The sequence below is a fragment of the Ixodes scapularis genome, unplaced genomic scaffold (genome assembly GCF_016920785.2).
Source record: "Ixodes scapularis isolate PalLabHiFi unplaced genomic scaffold, ASM1692078v2 PGA_scaffold1__304_contigs__length_218370807, whole genome shotgun sequence".
NCBI lineage: Eukaryota > Metazoa > Arthropoda > Arachnida > Ixodida > Ixodidae > Ixodes > Ixodes scapularis.
Window position 1 is genome coordinate 89,422,103 of NW_024609846.1, and position 25,622 is coordinate 89,447,724.

Below are 25,622 nucleotides of genomic sequence, written 5' to 3' on the forward strand. Positions count from 1 at the left end.
TTTTTAAATTCCTAGAAAGCAATGGAGTTCTACATCGACTTTAAACTTGCTTTGCAATTTTTTTTAATTTTTCATCCACATTATTTATATACAGATTCATGCACATCCTTTTATTCTATCACTGGCCACCAAAGCCCTCTTTCCTCTCTAGAAACCATTTATGAAATAGTCACAGACTTTGACCAACTCAGTCAATCAATCATCTAGCATTGAGATCTACCCGCTATCCTTTCAATCAAAGCCAGTCAGGGCTGCTATGTGGGCCCTCATACCTACACGCAGGGGGAACCTGCTTTACTAGGTGCTTGGCGAGTGGCGTTACTACGAACCCCGAGCCATATGGGTTCACCCACCCATGCCTAGCTGTGCTTGGCTTTAAGGGGCGATGCAACGATTTTTGTATTTTGCGCGAATACCGCGTAGAACGAATCCCTCACGTTAATGACCTGTAAAATACCCGTTCGTTTGTCACTACGCGCTATCGAAGTTGCAAAAAAGAGATAAAGAAAAACGAGCAGAGTTCACCCCCTCAACTTGCAGCCAGAACAAGCAGCCGCGTGATCTGGAGCCGATTATATGCCGCCGATGTTGATCATTGCCATGCGCTGGGGTTGGCAAGGCGCAGGGCACGCGCTGAGTGCCAGACATTGTTATGGTTCGGCTGTTGTCGTCATTGCAGCGATTGTACACAGGACGCTACCCGAATGCTTCTCGAGCTATCGGTTATCACGAGCCCAAATCGAGTGTCCACGCCATGCTCGGGTTCAATTTATGAGGCGCAGTCAAATATCGTCACTGGGCGCTACTTCTACCGCCCAGTTACGTCATCAGATTTTGCGAAGGAGAGACTGAATGAAAACACTCGGTTTTGTCCTCGAAATTACAGCGCAACAAAGGAGTTTCTTGGTCAGCGGCGTTGCGTGCGAGTATCCTTGAGCCCCACTAGTGCCAGTAAGCTCGTGTAAAGTGAAAAACATTCCAAATGAATATCGTTGCACCGCCCCTTTAATCAGTGTCTGGGAAAAGGGGGATTCTGGTGGTTGGAGCTGAGCCCGGGGTACGTTTGGACCCCTCGGAGCCCCTCGTGCGAGGCAATATATCACTTCGGCCCCTGCTTCTTGTAGACACGTGGCCTGGCTTCGCCCGAACAGGATATTTCAGTCAGTCGTCTCTCTTAAATATCTTCAATTTTTCACTTTTCCTTCCACTTGTTTTGTTTTTTCCTTCTACACTCTCTTCCCTCCTTTTTCACCTTAGGCGGCAAAGGCTAACCTTGGGTGGCGACAGACACCTTGTCCAGAACCACACTAAGTTAAAGAGACTGGCAGCACTAATCGAGTAGCGTACGTCTTCAGCCATGCTTCTTTGTTATGAAGCGTTACCTATTCCTTTGTTTTGCTCGGTAGTGGGCGGAGCACCACAGTTTCAGAACGCCTCACCATCCAAATAGGTTCAAATTTAAAACTCCTGATCGGACCTTCAAAATGGGTCGCACCGATGCACTTTTCCCACCTTTGGGCAAAAGCAACACTGACCACGCTACTGAGTTTTTCCTTATACATCCCGAAGTTGAGACGAAACCGATGTCAAAGCTCTCCCCTTTACTTGTGGCTGACTTGTTAGGAGAAAAATTTAATGCAAAAAAATATTTTTTCTGGAGATCTTTTGGTTGAAGTATTTGAGCAAAATCAGGCAGGGCAGCGTTTCTGTGGCTCAACCATATCCAGGACACGAAAGTCAGCGTCTCTGCACACCGTAAACTCACCACCATTCGCGGTGTTATACCTGAGGACGATCTGATGGTAAGCATGGAAATAGAGATCCTTGAAGGCATGCCCAGCCAGGGTGTTGTTGCTGTAAAACGCATCACCATCCACGAAGATTCCAGATAACTTTCTACGCGACGCCTGGTACTTACCTTTGAACTCAGTACCTTGATTTCTTATGTGAAAGCGGGGTACTTGAATTGTATGGTCTGGCCTTACATACCTAACCCTGTGCATTGTTTGCGCTGTCAGCGCTTCGGGTGTGGCTCGCGGTCCTGTTGTGGCAGCGAGTCATGTGCCAGGTGCGGTCGGAGTGACCACATCGTTGATGAGGACATGAAAGGCAAGCACACCACATATTCTACACCATGTGAACACTTCAAATGAAAGAAGGAAATTCTGACCCTGAAAGTGAGGGAAAATATCTCCTTTCCTGAGGCGAAGCGTCGCCTCTTGAATTTCCAGAAAGACTTTTGCCGAGGCGGTGCGCTGGGGAACTGCACCGCCTTTGGGGTCAGTGGGAGCGCAAGTGTATTATGGGCAAACACTGCAGTCCTCCGTTATCAAGCCAAAGGTACAACTTCCAGGACGTGCTATCTCAGCTTCCCAGGCAGGTGCCCTCCCGAACCGTGCGCAAGGTTCAGGTGCACCCGGTCGCAGACGGAAGGTACCTCTGAAACAATGCACGCTGCTCCACCCCGAGATGACAGGCTGGATGCTGGTTCGTCAAGATACACCAGAGTACGGGGGTCTTCACTAGCTGCACAGGGTTCTGCACTCCCTGCTCCTCCATACCAGCCACCGCGAGGTCGGGGACCGCGTCTCTCTGCCTCAAATGGATCTGGGAAACCTGGGGCCCGTCCAGGTTAGAGGCCTACAAGGTGCAGCCCCTTGTGGCTCTAGATGAGCCAATGGAAGAGAGTCGGTCAAGGTCCGACGAGGACAGACCCCGTTTGAGTTCAGAGTCTCTACTTTTTGCCTCCAGTGGCACCACCGGCAGGCCGAAAGACACCTCCAAAAAGAAAAATGCCCCGCGCTTAAAGATAGACTTTAACTCGGAGAAACTTTGCCTACTCTTGAATAATCTTTATTTATTTTTATAAACTTTGCAATGGTCCATACTTTTAGCAAAATATGGTGGAATTGTCGCGGCCTTCTTCTTAACATTGATTACATACATTTTTCTCTTTATGAACTCCGTCCTGTGGTCTTGTGCCTACAGGTGACTTATCTAAATAACACCCACACAAAAGGGCTACATTGTCATCAGGTTTTCTGAAAGGACCGCATTTCCAGGCTCAAACCCTTCAGATTGTGTAGCAGTGGTAGTACAGAGTAGAGCTACCTGTGCTCCAGTCCCTTTTCAGACGCCACTTGAGGCAGTTGGAGTTCGAATTCTCCTTGAAGGCCTCGTTACTCTTGTATTGCCCTACTTGCCTCCCAACACTCCACTGCATTTGCAAGAACTTCAAGGACTCGTCGGTCAATTGCCAGAGGCCTTTCTAACTCTTGATTATATTAACTCCCACCACCTTTTTGGGCAGTTCTCGACAAGACTTTTGTTGTAAAGTTATTGAACGACTTTTAGTTTCATCCGGGCTATGTGTTTTGAATACGAAAGACGTAACTTTTTTCGGTGCCGCCCATGACACTTTTACAGCTACTGACTTGTCCCTATCATCACCATCGTTACTCCCATGTTTTTCATAGAACGTTTTAAACAACCATTTGGCAGAGATCAGTTTCTGGGTATTTTAGAATGTCTTATACCGATTTCATCAATTCCGACTCGCCTTCCTATTTTATTTTATTTTTAATTAAAAACTGCGCTTGATTTATCCTTGCTTTGTACTTGGAGCCCTGATAATGCAACAGTTTATGACACTAAATTTACAATTAGTGGTGCTGCAATTTCTATTCCTCAAACATCTGGAGATCTTCCTAAAAAGGGTAAGCCTTGGTGGACTAAGGGGTGTAAAACCACTCGTGAGGATCATAATAAAGCCTGGGGAGTTTTTCGCTGCTACCCTACCAATCGAAACCTAACTGCACTTAAGAAAAGTTGGACTAAAGCGCATTGGACACGAAGACAGGCTAAAAGGGGTTTCATAAACCAAATATGAATTTACTATAAATAGCTTTGTTTCAGCGAAGGAAGTGTGGACCGCCTGCGGAAAGTCCGAGGAGAATACCAAGCTTTCCGAGTCCCACTTCTTTTCTTGCCTGCCAGCATTCCTCAAAGATCAGGCAAATGATCTTGTTATGCACTTCCAGCATATTTTTAATTTTTCCAACTTTGGTGTAACGTTTAAGAAGTCTCAATCTACTGCTGAAAAGTAGTAAATCTCGATGTCATGGTCTGGCCGGGCATCTTACAGTAAGCTGTGCAGTATATGAGAACATGAAGTGGAGCTTTATGTGTAAAAATGAAGTCTGCACCAGGTTCAGACAGGATTCATTATGAATTGCCGAGGCACCTGTCCCCGGCATCAATGAGTCATTTGCTAGTATTTTTTAATCATCTATGAAGAAAAGCTGCCTTCCCTCGTTGCTAGAAAAGTGCCCACGTTATTCCCTTCTGAAGCTAAATACACGTCCATTTAGGCAAATTACCGTCCCATTGCGCTCACTAGTTGTCTTGGGAAGACATATGAAAGGCTCATCAACCGGCGTCTGGTGTATTTGTGGGGGAAGAAGACAATTTCGACGTTAATCAGTATGAATTTTGGGAAAGACGATCAGTCACATACCATTTGATTCGTTTGGAGGCTTTTAGCCGTGAGGCGTCTGTACACCGGCAGCAATGTGTCTCGTTTTTTTTTTTATCTGCAAAAGGCCTATGATGCCACATGGAGGTATGGAATTCTTCGGGATCTGCACAAATATGGAGTACGAGGCCGCATACTTCAGTGTATATAGAAATTTTTAAGTGACCGGACGTTCGAGGTCCGCTTGGGCTCTACACTGTCCGATGTGTTCCATTGGGAAAATGGAGTCGGAGGAGTTTTAAGTGTTACTCTGTTGCAAAAATTAACTGTCTTCCGAGTGTGATACCACCGTCTGTGTTTTACTCATTGTATGTGTATGATGTGCAGATCTCTGTTTCTTCTTGCAAACTCTCCAGCTGCGAACGAGACCTTACAGTCAATGAGATGAGCAAGTGGGCGGATGAAAACAGTTTCACATTTTCTCTCGAAAACACTGTCTGCGAACCCTTTTCGCTCCGCCGGGGATTGTCCCTGGATCCTTCCTTGCGTTTAAATGACATTGACACACCCGTTCAAAAGGAACACAAATTTATGGGCGTAATTTTCGACAAGAAACTCACTTTTGTATCTGATCTGAAGGCATTGAAGCGTAAATACTTAAAGTCATCAACCATGCTTAAGGTGTCCCACAACTCGTGGGTTTTTGACAGGCGATGCCTCAAGCGACTCTAAAATTCCTTTGTTCGGTCTCGCCTCGACTGTGGCGCAGTTGTGTATGGATTTACACTCCTATCTACACAAAAGATTTTGGATACGGTTTACCACCTGGGGCTCCGACTGGCTACAGGTGCCTTTCGCACTTCACCGTGTCGAGTCTGTATGCAGACACCTCTCAGGTGTCTTTTAAAAAGCGTTCACAGCACCTTAGTCTCTCTTATGCTTGCAGGGTCTATACTAACCCTCAACACTCATCCTACAGCACCACCCGTACCTGTCGATTCTCTCAACTTCTTTAAAACAAAGAACGTTTTTTAACTTTCACATTTAAAACCTTTGTGTCTCCCTCCAGTTTTCACTCAATGATGCTTTTCTAATAAATCACAAAGAAAAAGTTGCTCCGTAGGACGGACTGCTGATCTTCAGCGGCTGGTCGCTCACAAAGTATAATAAACGGGCTATTTCTCCTCAAGCCCTGCAGCAGAAGTTTCAGTCATTGCAGGGGACATATAGAGATTGTACTGAATTATATACCGATGGGTCGAAATCTTTATCTTCTGTTAGTTATGCTTATATTCTCTTTCCTGTGTGAAAGCTTTGCAGTTAAATGGTGTGGAGAGCATTTTGTCTGCAAAGCTTGATGGTGTCTCTCTATCGATTGAACATATTCAAGCTGTGTGAATCGACCTTTGTCGATTCAGACAGCGTGATACAGGCTCTTACTTTCAGACTTCCCACAAAGAACCTTCTATCACGTACATATATGTTTAAAAGTAAACCGGGCTCTCAAACTCGGACACACCATAAAATTCTGTTGGGTACCCAGTCATGTCGGAATTTTAAGGAATCCGGGAGCAAACAAACTGACCGTATGTACAAAGGAGTTGGCGACATCTCTTAGCTTACCCTATCAGGACCTTAGGCCACTTTTGAAGTCGTGGCAGCTCGGAGTGTAACGCGGAGTAAAACAATAAAGTGCATGTCATTAAACCCTTTTGGCTCTGTGGGAGAACTCGTTCCACAAGGAGCGTTGGCTTGAGGTTCTACTTTGCCGCCTGGGGATTGGCCATTCACGTCTGACACATCTACATCTTTCTAGCGAAGGCATAAAGCTCTGTGTGCATTGTGGGGAAGTACTGACAGTTTTTGCAGATTTTATGGCATTGTAGATTTCATCACCAACTTTGCCGACAAAGTTTTTCTGAACTTATTAGAGGTCACCTTCCATTTCATCCTATGTTTCTGCTTTGGCGATCATCCTTTAGTGTGACTTGACAGTGACTTTACATCTTTTAAAAAGACCGGACATATACATCAGCTATAACTTTAACCATGAAAACTATTTATTATCTCTTTCTTAGTAGAACCGTCTTAAGTAATTTTATCTGGCGCAATATGACCTAAGTTGCTCGTGCGCCATAAAATCCCAATCATCATCATCAGCCAATCAGAGCTCGACGTCGTTCTGACGTCACAGAAACTCCTGCGCAAGAAGCAGAAGACTTGCTCCCCGCATTGCTTTTAGCTCACTTGAGTCGTCATCATATACTGTAAACGACTTATTTTTCGCGTGATCAATATTTCGCAATTTAGGTTAAAGATGAAGTTTTGAAATAATTCGCGGTTTCTAATTTTTGCGACGCGGTGCGATCTCAATATAGATTCCAGTGTGTTCACACTTTACCGGCATTGTTCGCGGGGCCTATTCTTCGCGAACTGTAGGCGATTCGCGAAATTCGCGAAAATTAGGTCCCCGCGAAAATTAAGTCACTTACACTATATCGTGAAACGTATTTTGTAAACTAGATTACAGGATATATAAGGCGAGGACGTGTCCATTTAATGATTTAATGCACTGTAATTAATTCTAAGTTCAACAGCGCAACAACATTCGACATTTAACACTGCGACGCGAAGTTGTACCCATGACGGGTATTTTAGGATACCTTCCAGACTGATAACCTTGCGATTCAGGTGAAATATATGCGACTAAGATAATATATATATATATACATATAGTAATAAAGTCGCACTTCGAAACGTTGTTGGAGTTTTAAAGCATTTAGTGAGTCGACGTTTCGGCCTCTTTCATCAAAATTAAATAAAGCAATTTATTTTTGGTACCTGAAAATAAAAGTGGATACTACAAATGATGAAAAGCTATATAGTTACTCGTTTCACTGTTGAAATAGTACCTATTGCCAAAAGAACGCGAAAAATATATTCTTAATTTAGCGGTTCAAACCGGTTCGAACCGTTATTTTTTCTCCCCGGAACTGAACCGGAACACAACCGAAAGCCGTGAACTCGAACCTGAACCGAACTGATAATAATTTCGGTTCGACACTCCGAACACGACACCTCGGGTCGGAATAATTCGGAGGCGTTACAGAAACTCGAGTTGCAGGACGACTCAATCTTTGGCGTCACAGCACTGGCGCGGATCGCGCGGGAACTTCAAATTCGGCTTTGGGAAGTTGTTTTTTTAGTTCACAAATACCAAGCTCCCAAGTTCTGAATTTGGACGGTAATGTCCAGGCTTTGTTTTCAATCGTTTCGGATAAAACAAATATCACTTTGACCTGCCAGTGCTTTTTTAAGAGTGTACTGTTTCCAACAATACGTAAGACCCTTTTCACGAAGCAAGTTGCAGGCGTCGGTTGTGGGGCATTCGCTTAGGCCGGGTTTATATTGCATGGAGGAAAGAAGTAAATTGACTGTTCTCCTCTTGTTTCTAAGGTGCCTCTGGCCAAGGTATGCATAGCACCACCGCATAAACTGCCACGGCTATTGGGTCTTTCATATTGTATGAGTCTGTACGTGGGCCTGCAGAGATACGTTTATCTGAATCACCGATACTGCACGCCGTAACAACCACTGAAAGACATTGAGATTCCACCATATTCGTAGATTTCAACCTGAGGGGATCATAGGTGGGATCCCAAGAGCGGATAAAGAGTATCTCGCTGCCAGGCTAGCTGGTGGTGGTGGTGATGGGATTGATAATGAGGGTTCGCGTTGGGTATGTGGCGCTTGGCCCTCGACGGCAGGGATGACGTGATCAAAAGTGGCGTCGGAAGAGGGACACTGCTCAGGACCCTGTGTTCGGGATCCAGAGCAGTGGTCTGTGAGGAAGGGGTGGCGGGGAGTCTCCCTCCGTGCGGGAGGGGGCAGCGAGAGGAAGTGGACGACGCATGCTCCGTGCGGTGGGACGCGCGATCAGATCTTATGTGGAGGAGGTCGGGGATCACCAGACAGTGCACTTGTTGACTGGGTTCATGGGAGATCCGACCGGGCAGTTGAACTCCGCGGCAAACTCGGGCGTGTTGGACGTGGGACCGATGACCCTACACAGCACATTGAACGTATGGTTGCAGCAATTTGTGAGTTAATAGTATATATTGGCGACGTGCGCGACCGAAAGCGTCGCTGTGGTAGGGCTTCAACGATTGGCCCAAAAGCTGACTATGACGTCGGAAAGGGTATACCATCGACGGAAATAAGAAGAATGAAAGAACTTTAATTTGGACGGTGTTGGCAGTGTTGCTTCGAGAGCGCAATGATTTCAGGCTTCCACCATGCTATTTACAAACACCATCGAACTTGTTGTTCGCAAGGTAATGACGTCACAAGGGGGAACCATAAGAGGGCGCCACCAAAACATCTCGCCGCGAATAGATCAACTCATTGTTGATAAATAAGCATATGGTCAAGTGAAAACCGTTGGTCTGCTAAAAACACCTAGAAGAACTGAGGCCTGCGAACAGCCTCCTCTTTTACAACGAAGCTTTTTATGACAAGGGTTCCGTGAATTTCTCGTGTGCAGTGACTAAAAACTCCACGCTCACATCGCCGCACGCGCTGCACGCGCACGCCTTCCCCGTATAAAAGATTCGAAGTAAATGACCAAAATAAAGCGTTGACGAACGCGCGTGGAAGATGCCATTTGTTTTAGGCTTTTGCTTTAGAACAGCTACTGCTGCAGACGCCGGCGCCGCACGCGCATACCTTCACCGTATAAACGATCCGAAGTAAATAACCAGAATAAAGCGTTTACGAACGCGCGTGCATGATAGGCTTTTGCTTAAGAACAGTTAGTGCTGCAGACGCTGGCACGTGCGGCGCGTGGAACACCATTCCCTGCATTCTCCTTGATGCTTAGGTAATTTAGCAATAAGTCTGTTCAGTAGATCAGTTATCAATAGGCACCATTTTCAATATCAGTAAACTCTCAGGTAGATAAGAAATGTTTCTCAAAGATTTCCCGCTGTGTGACCCGCACCGGCCTCGCACCGCACCCTCTTTTTCGTGGTTCCAAGCGTTTGCGTGCCTATAGTTCCCTTTCCTCTCGCTCTCCAGGGGTGGCGGTCCCTCGCGCGTGTCTAGTTTCCTCCGGCTCCTCGGGGCGGGTCTGTGTCTTGTGCTAAAAAGCTTCGCAAGTCATCCACATTCTCAGAGTGGAATGGCTCATGATTTTTTCCATGGAACGTCATCGCAGTTGGATGGCGCCAACTCGGACATTGGACACGAGCCCGATGCCGTGCGTCTTTCGACACGTGATTGGACACGAGGCCCAGCGGACTGGTGACGCAGCACTCGTGCCCAACCTGTGTCTTTGCTAAATCTCTGTTATGACGTCAAACTTTAAACACTATTGGCGACGAGTTGTTTTCGTGGTTTTCTTTTATGGTACATATCTGGGACGTCACGACCAGGATTTTAGATGGCCAGTGACAATTGTAATTGTGTCTGTAAAAAGCACGGTGAAACCTTACAATTATCGCGTCCTAAAACCAACACCATCAAAGTGACAGTCTAATGTCCCTCTTACTTTCATTTGCGAAAGTAAAATTCATCATGCTCAAGACGTTACAAACATAAATGTTAATGCATGAGCCCTTGACAGGTGGCGCCGCCGGCGCAAAATGCGCAGTGACTGTAGTCACTAGATGGCACAGGAGGCAACTGCTCATTCCCTCTGTCGGCTAATTTTTATCCCCAAGGTGCGACTCATGGGGGAAACCTACTTTTTGGACGGGAGAGACGTCCATCACTCAGTCAACATTCAGGCTGGCTCTCGGGAGGAAAATCGAGGCCCGATACGCCGGACGGTTCGACCGAAAGCAGACATAGCTGTATGAGAGCCCTCTGTAGGGAGTAGCCTCCACCACCGCAACTGGACACCAGTACAGTATGGTACCCCGAGCCGTTGTCTATTTTAACTCGGGTTTGGTTCGCCGATCGGGCCACCGTCTTATGACAAGTTGCGGTCGTAACAACGTCATGCGGAGCGTTTGCCCAATCGTGAAGGGCTGACCACAGCCACGCTTGTAGTCGAGCACGTAGTCAATGGGTGATATTGGTACTGCACGTATGTAGAGGGGTCGCTCTGGTTTACAGTTTCAGCACCCTGAACTACTTTTGCACGAGCGTGCGTGCTCAGCAGGCCCCCTCAAAGCGCGGAGCTCGCTCTGGTAGCATGTGCTACGCTTAAATTGCCCAATGCCCACAATTCGCGCGTGAAATGCGGGGAAATCGTCACCGCCGGTGAAGTGGCGTTGAGGATGTGAGTTCGTGCATAAGGCTGTGCGGAGCGCAAATTCGTCTTTAAATTGTCTGGACTTGGCGGTACGCTTGCGCCGTGCCTGCCTCTTGCACAGGGGTTGCGGTAATGTCAGAACGCCGATCTCTGATTGACCCTGATTGGACGGCCAGTGGGTAGACCTCAGTGCTAGCTGCCTCGAGGTTTACCCACTATTATTCCAATCGAAGTCAATCAAAGCTAGGCCTTCTGAGGTCAACGCAACCCCCGCGCAAAAAGCAAACTAACTTGCACTCAGCATAGGTGAGGAAATCAAACTCTAGTGGCATTTTGAGCACCTTATTTTTGACAGAGCTCGTTGTTAAACCAACGCAAGGCCCGTGGACTGGATTGTTTACGTCATCTTCGTCGATCGAGATCAAGGCAGAGATTGAACAAGTTCCGCGTCAGCGTTCTACTGGACCACCTTTTCGATCGGTCCTTTGCTGACTGAACACGAGCCTCAGCCGAACGTTGTCGCAGCGTTCATCTACGTCAGCCAAGCGCTGCGCCAGAAGCACAAACAAATAATTCATGACCTTGTCCCCATAGGCTTATGGCGAATTCCACTGGGCGTTTCGGAGCGCGCCGGGATCAGTTGACCAGATCCGGACGGGAGTACAGGATCCGAACGGGGTCGCGCCGCCTACGGATCCCCAATGGAACAGGACCACTGCTCCGCGATCGGCGGATGCCTCCCCGTCATTCAACTGCCCGGGAATCCCCTTTGCGCGGCCGCTGCGGTCGTTTCGAAGACGTTGTCGCAATCGCGGCGCTAACACGTGTTCGACGCACGAGCGGCAGGAATGGCTCAGGCGCTTCTAGCAAAGATTGCCGGAATGCCCGTAGCGCGGCAAATACTTTCTCTTCTCCTTCCTGGAAAACGAACCGGCTGTTACAAATTCTTCTGATGCCGAGACAATCTAGGAGCCCAGCCCGCGACGTGGTTCTTCTTCTTCTGAGGCGAGATGGGCGAGATCATGCGAGATGCCCCACGAGAAAGGAAGTCACGTGTGTGCGGCGAGGGCTGACCCGGCTGGCTTCCGACTGATGGCGAATTCCACTGGGCGTTTTGGAGCGCGCCGGGATCAGTCGACCAGATCCGGATTGGAGCACAAGATCCGAACGGGGTCGCGCCGCCTACGGATCCCCAGGGGAACATGACCAGTGCTCCGGGATCCGCGGATGCCTTCCCGTCATTCAACTGCCCGGGAATCCCCTTTTCGCGGCCGCCGCGATCGTTTCGAAGACGTTTTCGCTACGCGGCGCTAACACGTGTTCGACGCACGAGTGGCAGGAATGGCTCAGGCGCTTCTAGCAAGGATTGCCGGAATGCCCATAGCGCGGCAAATACCTTCTCTTCTCCTTCCTGGAAAACGAACCGGCTGTCGAGCCAACGGGTAAGCAAGCGGCCATTATGAATTCTTGTGATGTCGAGACAGTCTAGGAGCCCAGACCGCGACGTGCTTCTTCTTCTGAGGCGAGATGCCCCACGAGAAAAGAAGTCACGTGTGTGCGCCGAGGGTTGGCCCGGCTGGCTTCCGGTTAAATCGGCCGAAATCGTAGGAGCGACTTTTCGCGTGGCGAATTCCACGGGTCGTTTTGGAGCGCGCCGGGATCGACTTTTCCGGAGCGAGCCTATTTCACTGGGGGCGATCGGGATCGAGACGAACGTGTTCCACTGGTCGTTTTGGATTAGCTCCCGCTCCAGATCTCGATCTGGATCCGAGAAAAGTCGCTCCCCCGATTTTGGCGGATTCAACCAGAAGCCAGCCGGGTCAGCCCTCGGCGCACACACGTGACTTCCTTTCTCGCGGGCATCTCGCCTGACCTCGCCTCATAAGAAATGGTAATGGCCGCTTGCTTACCCCTTGGCTCGACAGCCGGTTCGTTTTCCAGGAAGGAGAAGAGAAGGTATTTTCCGCGCTACGGGCATTCCGGCAATCTTTACTAGACGCTCCTGAGCCATTCCTGCCGCTCGTGCGTCGAACACGTGTTAGTGCCGCGATTGCGAAAACGTTGATGCTTGGAACTTGGAACCAGCCTCTACCAGACACCTGGTTTGTTTCAAAAATACCCAGGACGTTTTGGGGCAATGAATCGATCACATAGCAGGCGGTAGACAAGTAGACAGCGTTGAAAAATATTTATTCCACCGATTGTTCTGAAGGCCGATGGTGTCGGTGTCGCAGTTTTGAAGCACTGTCAGTTCAGCTCAACACCACGTTACAAAAGACGGTTTGGGGTACTGCCGGTGCTAACGCAGTTTCACAGTAGAAATAGGAATTGCATGAAAGAACTGGACAGAAACACTTTATACGGTGGCGTAAATGCCGAACATATATCAGCGATGTCACTTTCCTCTGCTTTGTCAGCGAATGAAGAACATCTCGATAAAATAAAGAGCGGAAAATACTCCCCGTGTCAAGTTTTCTAATTACAGTCACTGGTTGATGTCGTACCGTGGTAACTCCCGGCCCTTCGAACGCGCTAGCACTTTGTAGAGTCACATTTCCAGCGATTCCGCGCCGCACACGAACGAAGGTAAACAATCAAGATGGCGGAGTGTTCCCCGTGTTGTCCCCGCCGTCAGCGCGGTGTGACAGGGTTGTCGGACAACAAATCGGGCAACACTGTTGCCGGGCGGCAGCAACATGTTGCCCGACTGTTGTTGTTGCCGCGATGTGACAGGGTCGCCGGCAACACGACTTCCCCGTGTTGCCGGATAGAGTTGTCCAACTGTGCGACAGGGCCTTCACCCCTTGGCTCGACAGCCGGTTCGTTTTCCAGGAAAGAGAAGGGAAGGTATTTGCCGAGCGCTACGGGCATTGCGGCAATCTTTGCTAGAAGCTCCTGAGCCATTCCTGCCGCTCGCGCGTCGAACACGTGTTAGCACCGCGATTGCGAAAACGTCTTCGAAACGACCGCGGCGGTCGCGGAAATGGGATTCCCCGGCAGTTGAATCACATGAAGGCAAGTGCCGATCCTAGAGCAGTGGTCATGTTCCACGGGGGATCCATCGCCGGCGCGACCCCGTTCGGATTGTGAGCTCCATTCCGAATCTGGTCAACTGATCCCGGCGCGCTCCAAAACACCCAGTGGAATTCGCCATCGGATCCAGATTGAGATCTGGAGCGGGAGCTAATCCAAAACGACCAGTGAAACATGTCGGTCTCAATCCCGATCGCCCAGTTAAATAGGCTCGCTCCAGAAAAGTCGATCTCGGCGCGCTCCAAAACGACCAGTGGAATTCGCCATGAATCCGCCGAAATCGTGGGAGCGACTTTTCTCGGATCCAGATCGAGATCTGGAGCGAGACCTAATCCAAAACGACCAGTGAAACACGTCGGTCTCGATCCCGATCGCCAAGTGAAATAGGCTCGCTCCAGAAAAGTCGATCCCGGCGCGCTCCAAAACGACCAGTGGAATTCGCCATTAGTTCCTAACAGCGGCTATAAGCTCGCGATGGTGAGATCCCCTCTTCAATAGACATTTATCATTTACAGGTAAATACATATGACACAAACCACCAAGCGTATGAAACACGTTTTGCGAGCAAGAGGCATCGAGAATAACATGCACGTGACCAGGCTGTTTGCACGCCTGCTGGCACCTGAACACCATGACCCGTGGCATTTTTTAATTATGAAACTATAAAAGCGCTTCGGAAAGCTTTAGATGTTCTTCATGCCGTCGCTGAGGCTTTGTCGTCTATCAGCTCGAAGTCTCTTGACACTGGCCATCCTTTCCGGCTAGCGAGCTCTCTCAGGCGAGGAAAATGCGTCACGGAGCACGATTCGCACTAGCATTGCACGTGGCGTCTCACTGTGCAGTCTGCTGCTATACGCCGCCCGTGGGCACCGCACATAATGTTCCCCCTTTAACGGAACACGGAGCGTGCCTTTTATTCGGGAGCATTAATTTTCAACTGGTTCGGGGAGTTTTTATTTCATCGCGACACGAATTGCGCAGCCGTCTGCCCAAGCGGACTGGCATGCAAATGGAGGGTGAAGCATGCCCGGTAGGGTCTTCATTCACTCTTGTAAGTCGGCGAGGCCGTGGACGATAAACCTTCGTCTGTTCGCCTAAAGTTGCGAGAAATACACGCGCGTGCGCATGGCCCTTCTCGCGAAGGTCCAGTACAAACAAATAAGAAATCAAACCCTTGGGAATATATAAGCCAGGGCGTCCTTTGCCAGAACTGCTACCCTTCAACAACGCCGCAACCGGCTAAAGCCTGATTCACATGGTGCGATTTTCTTCTGCGAAACCGGTGAAGTGATGAACCGCACTTGCGAAATTTCGCGTTTCCTTTCACATTGATTGAGAGCATATGCGATTTTCCGCACTTGCGAAGCACATGGTTGGAACCCTTGAATTCGTTTGACGATATTAATTTCGATATTTAACAAAATGATGAAATTTTCAGATTTATTTATTAGTTTCTGGTAAAAAGTACGCCGTATACTTATATTTAGGGCCGATTCAGAGGTTTGCATCGACTGCATTCGCATGAACGAAAACAACGAGTACGACGAATGCGACAAGGACACCGGTAGAGCCACAGCTCATAACTGCTTGAGGAAGCTAGTTGTTGCGTTGCTTGGCATGTCGCGCAAGGCGAACAGTTGTCCCGGTGGCTTCGTCACGTGGACGATGTTCCATAATAGAGAGTTTTAGTAGATCGTTCCCATGACTCCGATAACGATATCCCGATACTCCGCCACCGCCTCCCTTGCGCATGCATAGTATCGTTATCGGGGCTATCGGAGGTATCGGAACGATCTACTAAAACTCTCTATTGAAAGAGGGCATGTAGCAGCGCGTCTTGACTTTCATAGAGCATGATGGCCGCTACTCTAGATGACGACGAGTTCAGACTGCTCTTTTGAAAAGGAATACCTACTTCTGCGGAAAAAAACTCCTGCACCTAGACGGCAGCCCGCGGTGATGGTGGGTCAGGCCGTGCTGGCAAAACAGAGCCAAAGAATCGGAGTTTTACTCATTGGTAAGTCGACTTGTGCTTTTCTGTGAGCAGGTTTCTGGAATATTTTTTCTCTGCAGACCCTCTTTATGCTGCACAGCGACCCGGAGCAGTTTCGAAGAAATTACCGGATAATGCCGAACGCCTTCGAAAGACTCCACGCTCGCCTGGAAACAAAGCTTACGAAGCAATATGTCGTCAGAGAGCCCATTTCGTCGCGGGTGCGGCTTGCTATCACTTTGAGGTAAAATGGTATTCTCTTTAAACTTCAATGTTTGGAGTGAATACGAGGTGCAATTAAACTGGTTTATATGGCGAACTCATAACTAGTTTCTCGGCTTCCAGACATTAATGTACACACCAATGTTTTGTTTTATTCAGGTACCTGTAATCGGCAACGTCAATGCAGGATCTTGCACTGCAATTCAAGGTTGGAGTGTCAACAGGGGCATCCATCGTGCATCAGAGATGTCCGTATATATGAAAGGTGCTTCGCCCAAAACACATGAAGGTAAGCAAAGAAATCTGATTTCGTTTTTGGTAACTTGTGGAAAAGAGGACGGTTTCACATGGAGCGATTTTAGTTGCGATTTCGCAGTTGCGACGGCGCTTTTGCGGCAAACGGGCAGGTTCAATGCGATTATGAAATAATCGGAGCTGCGTCAATTGTCAAACATCTTTCGAGACGTCACCAGCGCCGCTGCGACGGTACGAAAAGACAGCCAATAAAAACGCGCCTCATCCAAAACCAACCGTATCCTTAGTGTCGCATGCATGCTGTGAAAGAGTCGCTGGCGTCTCGTAACGAAAAAAACACTTGAAAATGGAGGTAGTATTCCGGTCGTGTGGTATTCACTGGGGGCCATATCTTGCGCCGGTTGCTGTTGAGAGCACGTGCTGTTAGTGAATTCGCACAACGCTTCTGCATCGTATATTTCACACCGTCAAGATTGTTTATCTTTGCCAGCAGTACGTAGCAGTTCTTTTTGAGCTTTAGCTGCGATTAATGCGCGCCAATACGGCGTCCACTAAATACCGCCTTTAAAGATGTAGATCATTACGAACAGCAAGACTCACAGTGGTGGTCTTGAGAAAGTGATGAATTCAAGTCCCCCTCCCCCCCCCCCCCCCCCCCCCCCCTCCTGCCCCGGTGTACTTTTTCTACACACTACCAAACCACGGAATCATCCAAAATTCTAAATCAGGGGGTGTTGCAATTATTCGGGGGGGGGGGGGGGGGGCTGTTGGGAAAGGGTGGCCTTAGGTCTAGATGCATTGGTGAAGAAATTTGAGGGGTGTCACCCCATCCTGGAGATAAATAGGGGGGTGTTGGAAGGGGCTGGCTTTAGGTTTATATACACTGCTTAAGACATTCTGGGGGGGGGGGGGGGGGGGGGGAAGGGGGGTGTCACACCCCACCTGGAGATAATTATGGAAGTCGGGTGTACAAATCACTGCAGAAAACTCGTCCTTTGCAGCTGCTCCTAACTATTCGCAGCCGAAACATCTAAATGAATCATGTTGAAAGCTGTAATGTCAAAAATGGTTTCTCAAAAAGTTTACACTACAGAGAGCCATTGATTTATGATTATAGGGACGAACTTGGGAAGAGAGGGCTGCAGACCTGAGGATGTTGAGGGCCCCAATGCTATTACTGCGCCACCTTCGAAAGACGGAGTCACACATTACGCATCCTACGAATACAGTTTGCAGACAAATAGTAATTTGAGGCACCGCAGCATCCCTGCTTTGTATGTCGCACGGCAACCAATGAAAGAAGCAGCCTGGCACGCGGCTTATGAAACACAGATGCGTCAGTGAGTCGCGTTCGATCGATGTCTGCAGACTGTTTTTTGTCTTTTGTATAAGCAGTCTGACACCGGCCTGACTTGGGCATAATATGATAGCTTACAAAAGTAAGTGGTAGGTGCCTGGAGCTGGGCTAGTTGGCTAAACATGCTTCTGAAAGTTTCCAGCTGAACGTAGAAAAAACGAAGCGAGGGAGAAAAAAAAAAAGACACAGCTTTTCAGATTCAGTTACAAAAGTATTCGCAATTGTTAAGCGTCAACAAGTATTTCTCATTTCTGAGGATGCACTTATTACCAGTATTACTATAGGTAAAGATTACACGAACGGCTTTTAAATAACAACGTAAAACCATGTGTGAACTTTGTGCTGTACTTTGAGCTCCCATCAAGAATCACAGACCAAGAGAAATTGCCAAGGGCTTTGAGACAGGGCGGAATTTTCTTCATTGTGTGGGGAACGTTGACGGAAGACACGGACATATCGAAGCCCTTGCCGACTCTGGAAGCCTGTACTATAACTACAAGGTGCTGTTTATGGGTCTACAAGTTTACTTTAACACATATCATGTTTTGCAAGAGCGCATGAAGTGACGTAACATTAGGCTTTTCAGGGTAACCTACTCTATAGTGCTGATGGCCGTCGTGGACAGCAAGTCGAGGTTTATGGCCACAGACTCTGAAGCGTATGGCCACCAAAGTGATGGTGGCGTCTTCAAGGCATCAAGGATAGGACAGTGCCTCAGTCAAGCTGCCTTGAATTGCCCACCACAAAATCTGCTGCCATCTTCCCATGTTATCACCGCGTCCGTCTTCGTTGGAGACGAGGCATTTTAACTGAGGTCGGACTTTCTGAGGCCCCGTCCTGGTTGATACCTCAGCGATTATCTAAACATATTCAACTATCGACTGTGTAGAGCGAGGTAACCTTTAGAATTGTTGCACTTGCATTATAATAACAAAAATCACAGTGTTGTCTTTGTCCCATTTCCAGAAGGGGCGTCCAGAACGCATTCGAGATTTTGGCTACTAGATTTTGCATCTTCCGCAGGCCAATCGACCTCCTCCCAGACCACGCCACTGGAGTCGTCCGCGCAGCTTGTGTACTGCACAACTACCCACAAGACGACAAGTTGCACATGCTAAATGCCAATGCTGATTGAAGTCGACCACTTCGGCAACATCGTTGATGGCCGGTGGCGCAAGAAGGTCTCTCGACAGACAAACGCGTTGCTCTGCCTACCGAGGCTGAGATTACGGCACGTCGACGAATCTGTCCGAAAATGCAAACACAGTCCGCCACCGCATTGAGAGAGCTGTACTGCAGGTACTTTGTAAAGGAAGCTGCAGTGTCATGGCAAAGGAACCGCACTGGACTGAAATCCTAAGTAGTGTCTGCAGTATGGTGACAAATCACAAAGTTTTCAAGTTTTTGTGTGGTGAGGATCGTCTACCTCTTTTCGGTGGAACAGGGAGCTGTGGCCACCATTACAACAATATTCTGCCGCTGCGAGTTCGCTACTTTTGAACGGGCGCTCTGGTGAGAGACGGCTTCCGTGTGAGGCCCACTAGGACTTTGAACATAGAAAGTGAAACATTTGTATTGTACCAAGACCGGTGCTACTGGAGGGGGATGAAATTAGGGACTCTCCCTGTTACATTTCTGGATTGTACATTGGGCTCCGCCCAAGTGGGTTCGAATCCCATCCTCGTCGCCAGTTGTTACAGGTTTATATGTACAGAAGTATACACACAAAATGACGGAGCAAACGCGGCCCGCAGCCGAGATCGGCCTGCAGCATTCCAACTGTCCCGTGCCCGCTGCACGCTGTCCCACGAGGCGGCCGCCCGGTACGTGGCGCTAGCTGCTGCCACAACACCCCCTGTTCATGTACGCTCTTAAAGGAGCGATGCAACAATTTTTGTACTTTGCGCAAATACCGCTTAAAACGGATCCCTAACGTTAATGACCTATGAAACACGCGTTCGTTTTTCACCCCACGCAGTAGAAGTCCCAGAAAAAAATTTAAGAAAAACGAGCAGCGTTCACCCCCTCAACTCGCAGCCAGAACAAGCGGCCACGTGATCTGGAGCCGATTATATGCCTCCAGTGTTGATCATAGCCACGCGCTGGGGTTGGCAAAGCGCAGGACACGCGCTGAGTTCCAGACATCGTTATGGCTCGGCTGTTGTCGTCGTTACAGCGATTGAACGCGGGCCACTACCCGAATGCTTCTCGAGCTAGCAATTGTCACGAGCCCGAGTCGAGTGCCCACGCAATGCTCGGGTCCAATCTATGAACCGCATTCAAATATCGTCACTTGGGTGTACTGCGATCCCCGAGTTACGTCATCAAATTTTGCAAAGGAGAGATTGAATGAAAATGATCGCTTTTGTCCTTGAAATTACACCGCAACAAAGGCGTTTCTTGGCCAGCGGCGTTGCGTGTGAGTATCCTTGAGTCCCAGGTGTGCCAGTAAGCTCGTGTCAAGCGAAAAACATTCCAATTGAATATCGTTGCACAGCTCCTTTAAAGGGGTACGGAAACCAAATTCTGGGCCCGTTTGCTCGAAGCGCTAACCGCGGCTAATGTTAGCCGCAGTACCTAGGAGGGGGATTTTGAGATCACGTGACTGGCTCGGTAGGGATGCGGGGAAACATGGCGGTGCCCCAGTGAGTGAGCGCCGGTCGCTTTGGAACTAATATGTCGTTGTAGCTGCAATATCGGGCGCGTTAGTCAGCAACGAATAATGCAGGAAGCTTTCGCTTTGCCTTACCTCACTTAAACCGCAAATCATGCGCAATGACATCGCCGCATTTTTTAGGTAGTGTTTCGATTCTGGGCATTCCTAAGCCTAAATGAACGCGATAATTGTCGGCATAGCAACGTCTTTGGAAAGCGGATTGTTGATAGCACACAAAAGCAGACAGCGTCCCGACAGACTTTTTCTAAATTATCTAAGCATCGCGAGGAAAACGCTGGAAGTGCAATTCTACGGTTCACGCGCGCTGGCCTTCCTCTTATAAAAGATTTGAAGTAAAAAATCATAATAAGGCGTTAACGAACGCGCGTGCAAGGCAAAATTTGTTTTATACTTTTTGCTTTAGAACGGTTACTACTGCAGACGCCAGCACGTGCGACGCGTGCAACTACAGTCGTAGCATGCACCTCGGTGCTTGGATAATTTAGAGAAAAGGTCTGTTGGGACGCCGTCTGCTTTTGTGTGCTATCAACAATCCGCTTTCCAAAGACGTTGCTATGCCGACAATTATCGCGTTCATTTAGGCTTAGGAATGCCCAGAATCGAAACACTACCTAAAAAATGCGGCGATGTCATTGCGCATGATTTGCGGTTTAAGTGAGGTAAGGCAAAGCGAAAGCTTCCTGCATTATTCGTTGCTGATTAACGCGCCCGATATTGCAGCTACAACGACATATTAGTTCCAAAGCGACCGGCGCTCACTCACTGGGGCACCGCCATGTTTCCCCGCATCCCTACCGAGCCAGTCACGTGATCTCAAAATCCCCCTCCTAGGTACTGCGGCTAACATTAGCCGCGGTTAGCGCTTCGAGCAAACGGGCCCTGGAGCTCATTTCTTTGTTTCAACACGACGCAGGTAGCAGCACAACCACAGAAACATAAATATTGCGCTAGAAAACGCAAGAAAACATATTTTAAAGTGAATTAAACGATAATCAAAAACCACCTGGTAGTTGGTTATGAAGCTTCAATGGAATGTCGTGACGACAACATGCCTCTGAAAGCAGCGCCGCAGCGGTATGTCCGCTCACTGGTATAGATTGCCTAGGCCTGAACGCAATACCGAGGAGTCTTGGTGGAAAGAGCCAAAACGAAGTGAGCCACCTTGGTTTCAGCTCTCGCGCGACGTGCAAACGCGTACTTCGGTTGTTCTCAGGTTTGGTGCGCGTGCTGGCCCCGCGATATCTACAGCCCTTGGGTACTTCGACAAAGTGAGATTGTAACGCGTTGACGCCTCCAAGTGGCAAAACTCGTCACTACGGTACGCTTGGTCGTCCGAGGCATGATGACGTCAAGACGTCTGCCGGATCTCCCGAGATGCATCGCGCTCCTCCATGGCTGATTTTGAAGCGCTCGCCAAAATCGCGGCATTTAGAGCATAAAATATAGCCATCTGCTCAAAATACGACCGTGCGATTATTCATTACAGGCTTAGCTGATCATATTGAACTCATTTCTTGATGTTTTCTCTATATTTCAAGTTTTGATTCCGTATCCCTTTAATGTGCTTAACTAGGGGTGGAGGTAATTTATACTCTGCCGCCCGTGGAGGAGTGACACAGTCCTCTGAGATCCTTGGTTGGATAAGTGGGACGAGTGTTTTCAGTGCACGTTCTGCAAGATCCTGAACTGAGGCGCAGTTCTTAAAAGGAAGCCGGAACACTTCTTAAAAAAATTAGATAGAGATTGATTCTAGCGTAGTTTTATCCCGTGGATATGAATATCGCGTTCGTTTTCCCCGAAGATGTAACTTAACGCGAGAAAACACGAAAAACCCCCGACCCGTTGTGGCGTCATAAGAGGGCCTTTCGGCCGCAAAGCTCGTGTCGCTCGAGGGCCGCGCATGCAATCCCTAGCTTGCCAGGTGTATTCCCCCGTACTGGCACAAGTGTTAACATATTTTTCTGCCCTTCTTAAAAAAAAAAAATAGCAAGCGTACGCGTGCATAGCTTTGGTGGACGCTGCTGGAAGGAAGATTCCGAAAACTCCTTTTGTGGCGACACGCTCCTGGAAGGAGGGCCTTCGGCGGTACTTTGAAAATGATTTTCTGCAACCTCCATGCCCCAAATTATAAAATAAATAATTTCGATATTCGAGATCCTGGAGGTGAAATGAAGACGACTTAAGTGTGTTTCCTCAAATACAAAACCGCTTCAGCTTCCCTTTAACTTGGTGTGTGAGAGTTATTTGAGAAGTCTCCGAAGTATGTGCATTTAGGTGGTTCAGGTAGATCTGCAACGTGCTGGAGGTAGTGTAGTGTTGAGAGAGAGTGTGTTTGTACACGCCGAATAAGCGTAGCATCTGCCCTCTCTGCAGTGTGGGGTAGGCTTTAGGGGGTTATGTGGTTACGACGAAACTATAACAGAAGGCAAGGCGAGTTTCCTTCTCGTCGTGCCTTGCGTTGTAGCTTCCGGGTCACGTAGGGGTCGATTTCGTCTGGCCATTGACAAGGTGTACTCGGATCGTCGGTTGCGTGCGTAGATGAGTAGGAGGCCTTGCAACACCGGCGCACAATGCAAATATTTGCCTTTTGGCGCCGGTGCACTCCAGCAACGTGTTATGTTCCTCTTTATTCATATTTGATGTCTGCCAAAAAGGTGAGCCTGTACTTGATTTTTTTTTCTTTTGTAATTGCATCTTTTTTGTGTTTTGTTAGTTGTTATCTTTCAACATTTAAAGCCCGCAATAAAAAATCAATTCCTGAATCACCCCTGCATCATGTCATCTGTCTAGTTCATTTCCACCCCGGACCTATTGCCTGCAAATCAGTCTTTTTTTTTTGTAGAAAATGGGTTGTGGTCTTTGCCTCTTTTACGGACAAACTGGCGGACACTTTTTGTGGCAGGTATAGCCCAAAGTAGATCGACAGAGTACTGGCTGATTCCCCACAGGATGAGGTGCTATTTTACTGTTTTCGTTGAACCTACGCTGCCCAATCGGGTCTTTACTTAACACAGAATGCGTTTTATCGACCGAGTTTCATGAAATGAACGACACGCTGGACGTGCAAAACACATTCTCTACTTCCTCAATGTAGCTCAGCATGAACAAGCTAACGTAAATATTTACCTTTTTTTAATTCAAACAATATTAGCGATTGCGAACATGACAAAAACACTGAAGATAAAGGAAACGACATAAATAAAAAAAACATAGGATTTCAGATGCAAAAAAAAAAGCCAAAACAATTATGTTGGTGAAATAATCGCAAACTATGCACGAAACCAAATTGTCACAGGATTTCTATGACAAATGTCACGCGTGGCACGTGTGACATTTGCGTAGGGGACTCGTCGAATAGTAGAAAGACCCTTTCTTGAAATCTGTTTGGGGATCTGACACGAAGGTCTGCCCAGAAACCGAGAATCGCTGATCGGCACCTTGTAATTAAAGCCATTTTACACGCGTGTCACTCGCGTGGCACGCGTCCAGAGCATTTACATATCAATAGTTGTTGTCACTATACGTAAAAGTGTGAAGCTAGATTTTTATCAAATGGCTTTAATAACAAGGTGCTGTACAGCGTTTCTCGGTTTCTAGACAGACCTCCGCGTCATCTGCAAACAGTTTTGAAGAAAGGATCTGTCTACTATGCCACGAGTCCCTTACGCAAAGTGATCGAACAGAAGCGTCAATTGTTATCGCCTGCAATTTTACAAAGGAAGCAATCACAACCCTCGCGTGGTACGCAAACGCCAGTTCGTTTTAATGCCGTACTGAAGCTTACATCCCCCGGCGAAAAATATTCACATGGAAGAAGCACATCCGCCGCCCCACCCCCGCAGCGAATTTCGAAGACGACGACGTAGGTGACGCATTTTTCGTATTTTTGATTCCCAGTTTGCTATGACCACCGTGACGTCTTTCACGAGCCGCGTTTGATTGGCTGTCCGTCCCCTTCGCAAGAGCGGCCGTTCGCAAGGAAAGTTTGGCAAAATACGGAGTTGCGAATTAGTCGAATTCGCACCGCAACTGCGTTGTGCCGCAAGAACGGCGTCGCAATTGCGAAATCGCAGGCAAATTCGCACCATGTGAATCAGGCATAAGTTGTCATCAATTACTCTATAACAAAACGTTTCAAACAACAACTCTTCCTGCAACGTACCTGAATGAAGCCGGGCTGTGTGAACCCGCGAGGATGCTCAGCTTCAATGCCTCGGGACGGTATTTGCTGCACCATATCTGCGTCATGTGGACGGCCGTTCAGAACAAGAGGAAAGCACTGGTGTGCGAGTGCAGAAAAAGCATTTTGAGCACGCCAAGCACTCACGTTGGCGGCGCTGATCCAGAAGAGCTGCTGTGGGGTGTACTTGAGGCCCGGCAGCCCGGCCTCCGGACCGTTCTCCTTCACCCACTTCTTGTAAGCCTGTGCCAAAACCAAAAGCGGGCTGTCGGACGCCTCGCTTGATCGTCGTCCGATATGAAGGCCCGCTCACAGAGTACCGTTCGTCGACGCTGTGTTACGTGGCGAGAGCTTGCGTCTGCGTATGCTGCGAGTCTCCTCTCCAAGACATCCGTGCTAGATTATAAAGTGTAGCAAACATTTCAAAGAGTAGCTGCACGCAGAATACGAAGCACGAAGCCCTTCATATGGCGCTCTGTGGTGTGTGTCTCTCCTACTCGTCCGTCGTTTTTAGCGCTTTTAATCCCTAAACACCTTCATATAGGGCTCTGGTGGAGCACGAGTGTCCCGACGACTGGTGGCTAGGCTTACGCGTTTCTGGCATATACCTATAAATTCCCAAAATTCGCCCCGGGGCCATTTATTAAATCTGAAAAAACCCGAAAACCCCAGAAATCAAGCTGTCCTTCACTAAGAAATACTCAAGCTTGTGTTGACTTATGGCAAATGGTCGTTTTGGAGCGCGCTGGGATAAGTAGACCAGATCCGAGACGGAGCACGCGATCCGAACGAAGCCGCTACGGATCCCCAGTGGAACTATGATGCCTGGAGCGCGTCCGCGACTGGTCTGTTTAGCGTCCTATCCCGCCCATGCATCAAAAGTGGTCCCGAAGTGTCAACGAATGACGTCACAGAAGCCGGAGTATCATGCTGTTGAATGTCACGATCCTGGCGGTTGGTTGTAGAAATGCTGGCGAAAAGCATAAGAGAACGCGAGTGTCGCTGTCGTCACGGCGTTCCAGGCGTCCAAACTTCCGGGTGCTGTGCTCCCGTGGACTGTCAGAATGAAGAGAGACCTGCAGCAGAACAGGCATCTGCCACACTCACCACAGCTGTTGGGACACCGTCAGGATCGCAACCGGCGACAGCATGACACTTGTATGACGTCATCAGGC

At 48.4% G+C, this 25,622-nt stretch overlaps 1 protein-coding gene across 1 annotated transcript in view; it reads right to left on the minus strand.

Moving 5' to 3' along the window:
• Positions 1–8,405: 8,405 nt before the first annotated feature.
• LOC120836842 (neprilysin-2-like) overlaps positions 8,406–25,622 on the minus strand; it is a 141,329-nt gene continuing 124,112 nt past the window's right edge. Inside the window, exons 14-16 of the mRNA XM_042290266.1 lie at positions 24,595–24,690; positions 24,430–24,506; positions 8,406–8,538 (exon numbers count right to left, since the gene is read on the minus strand). Of these exons, the coding sequence (XP_042146200.1) occupies positions 8,439–8,538; positions 24,430–24,506; positions 24,595–24,690 (273 nt within the window). The 3' untranslated portion in view covers positions 8,406–8,438. The remainder of the gene's footprint in view (positions 8,539–24,429; positions 24,507–24,594; positions 24,691–25,622) is intronic.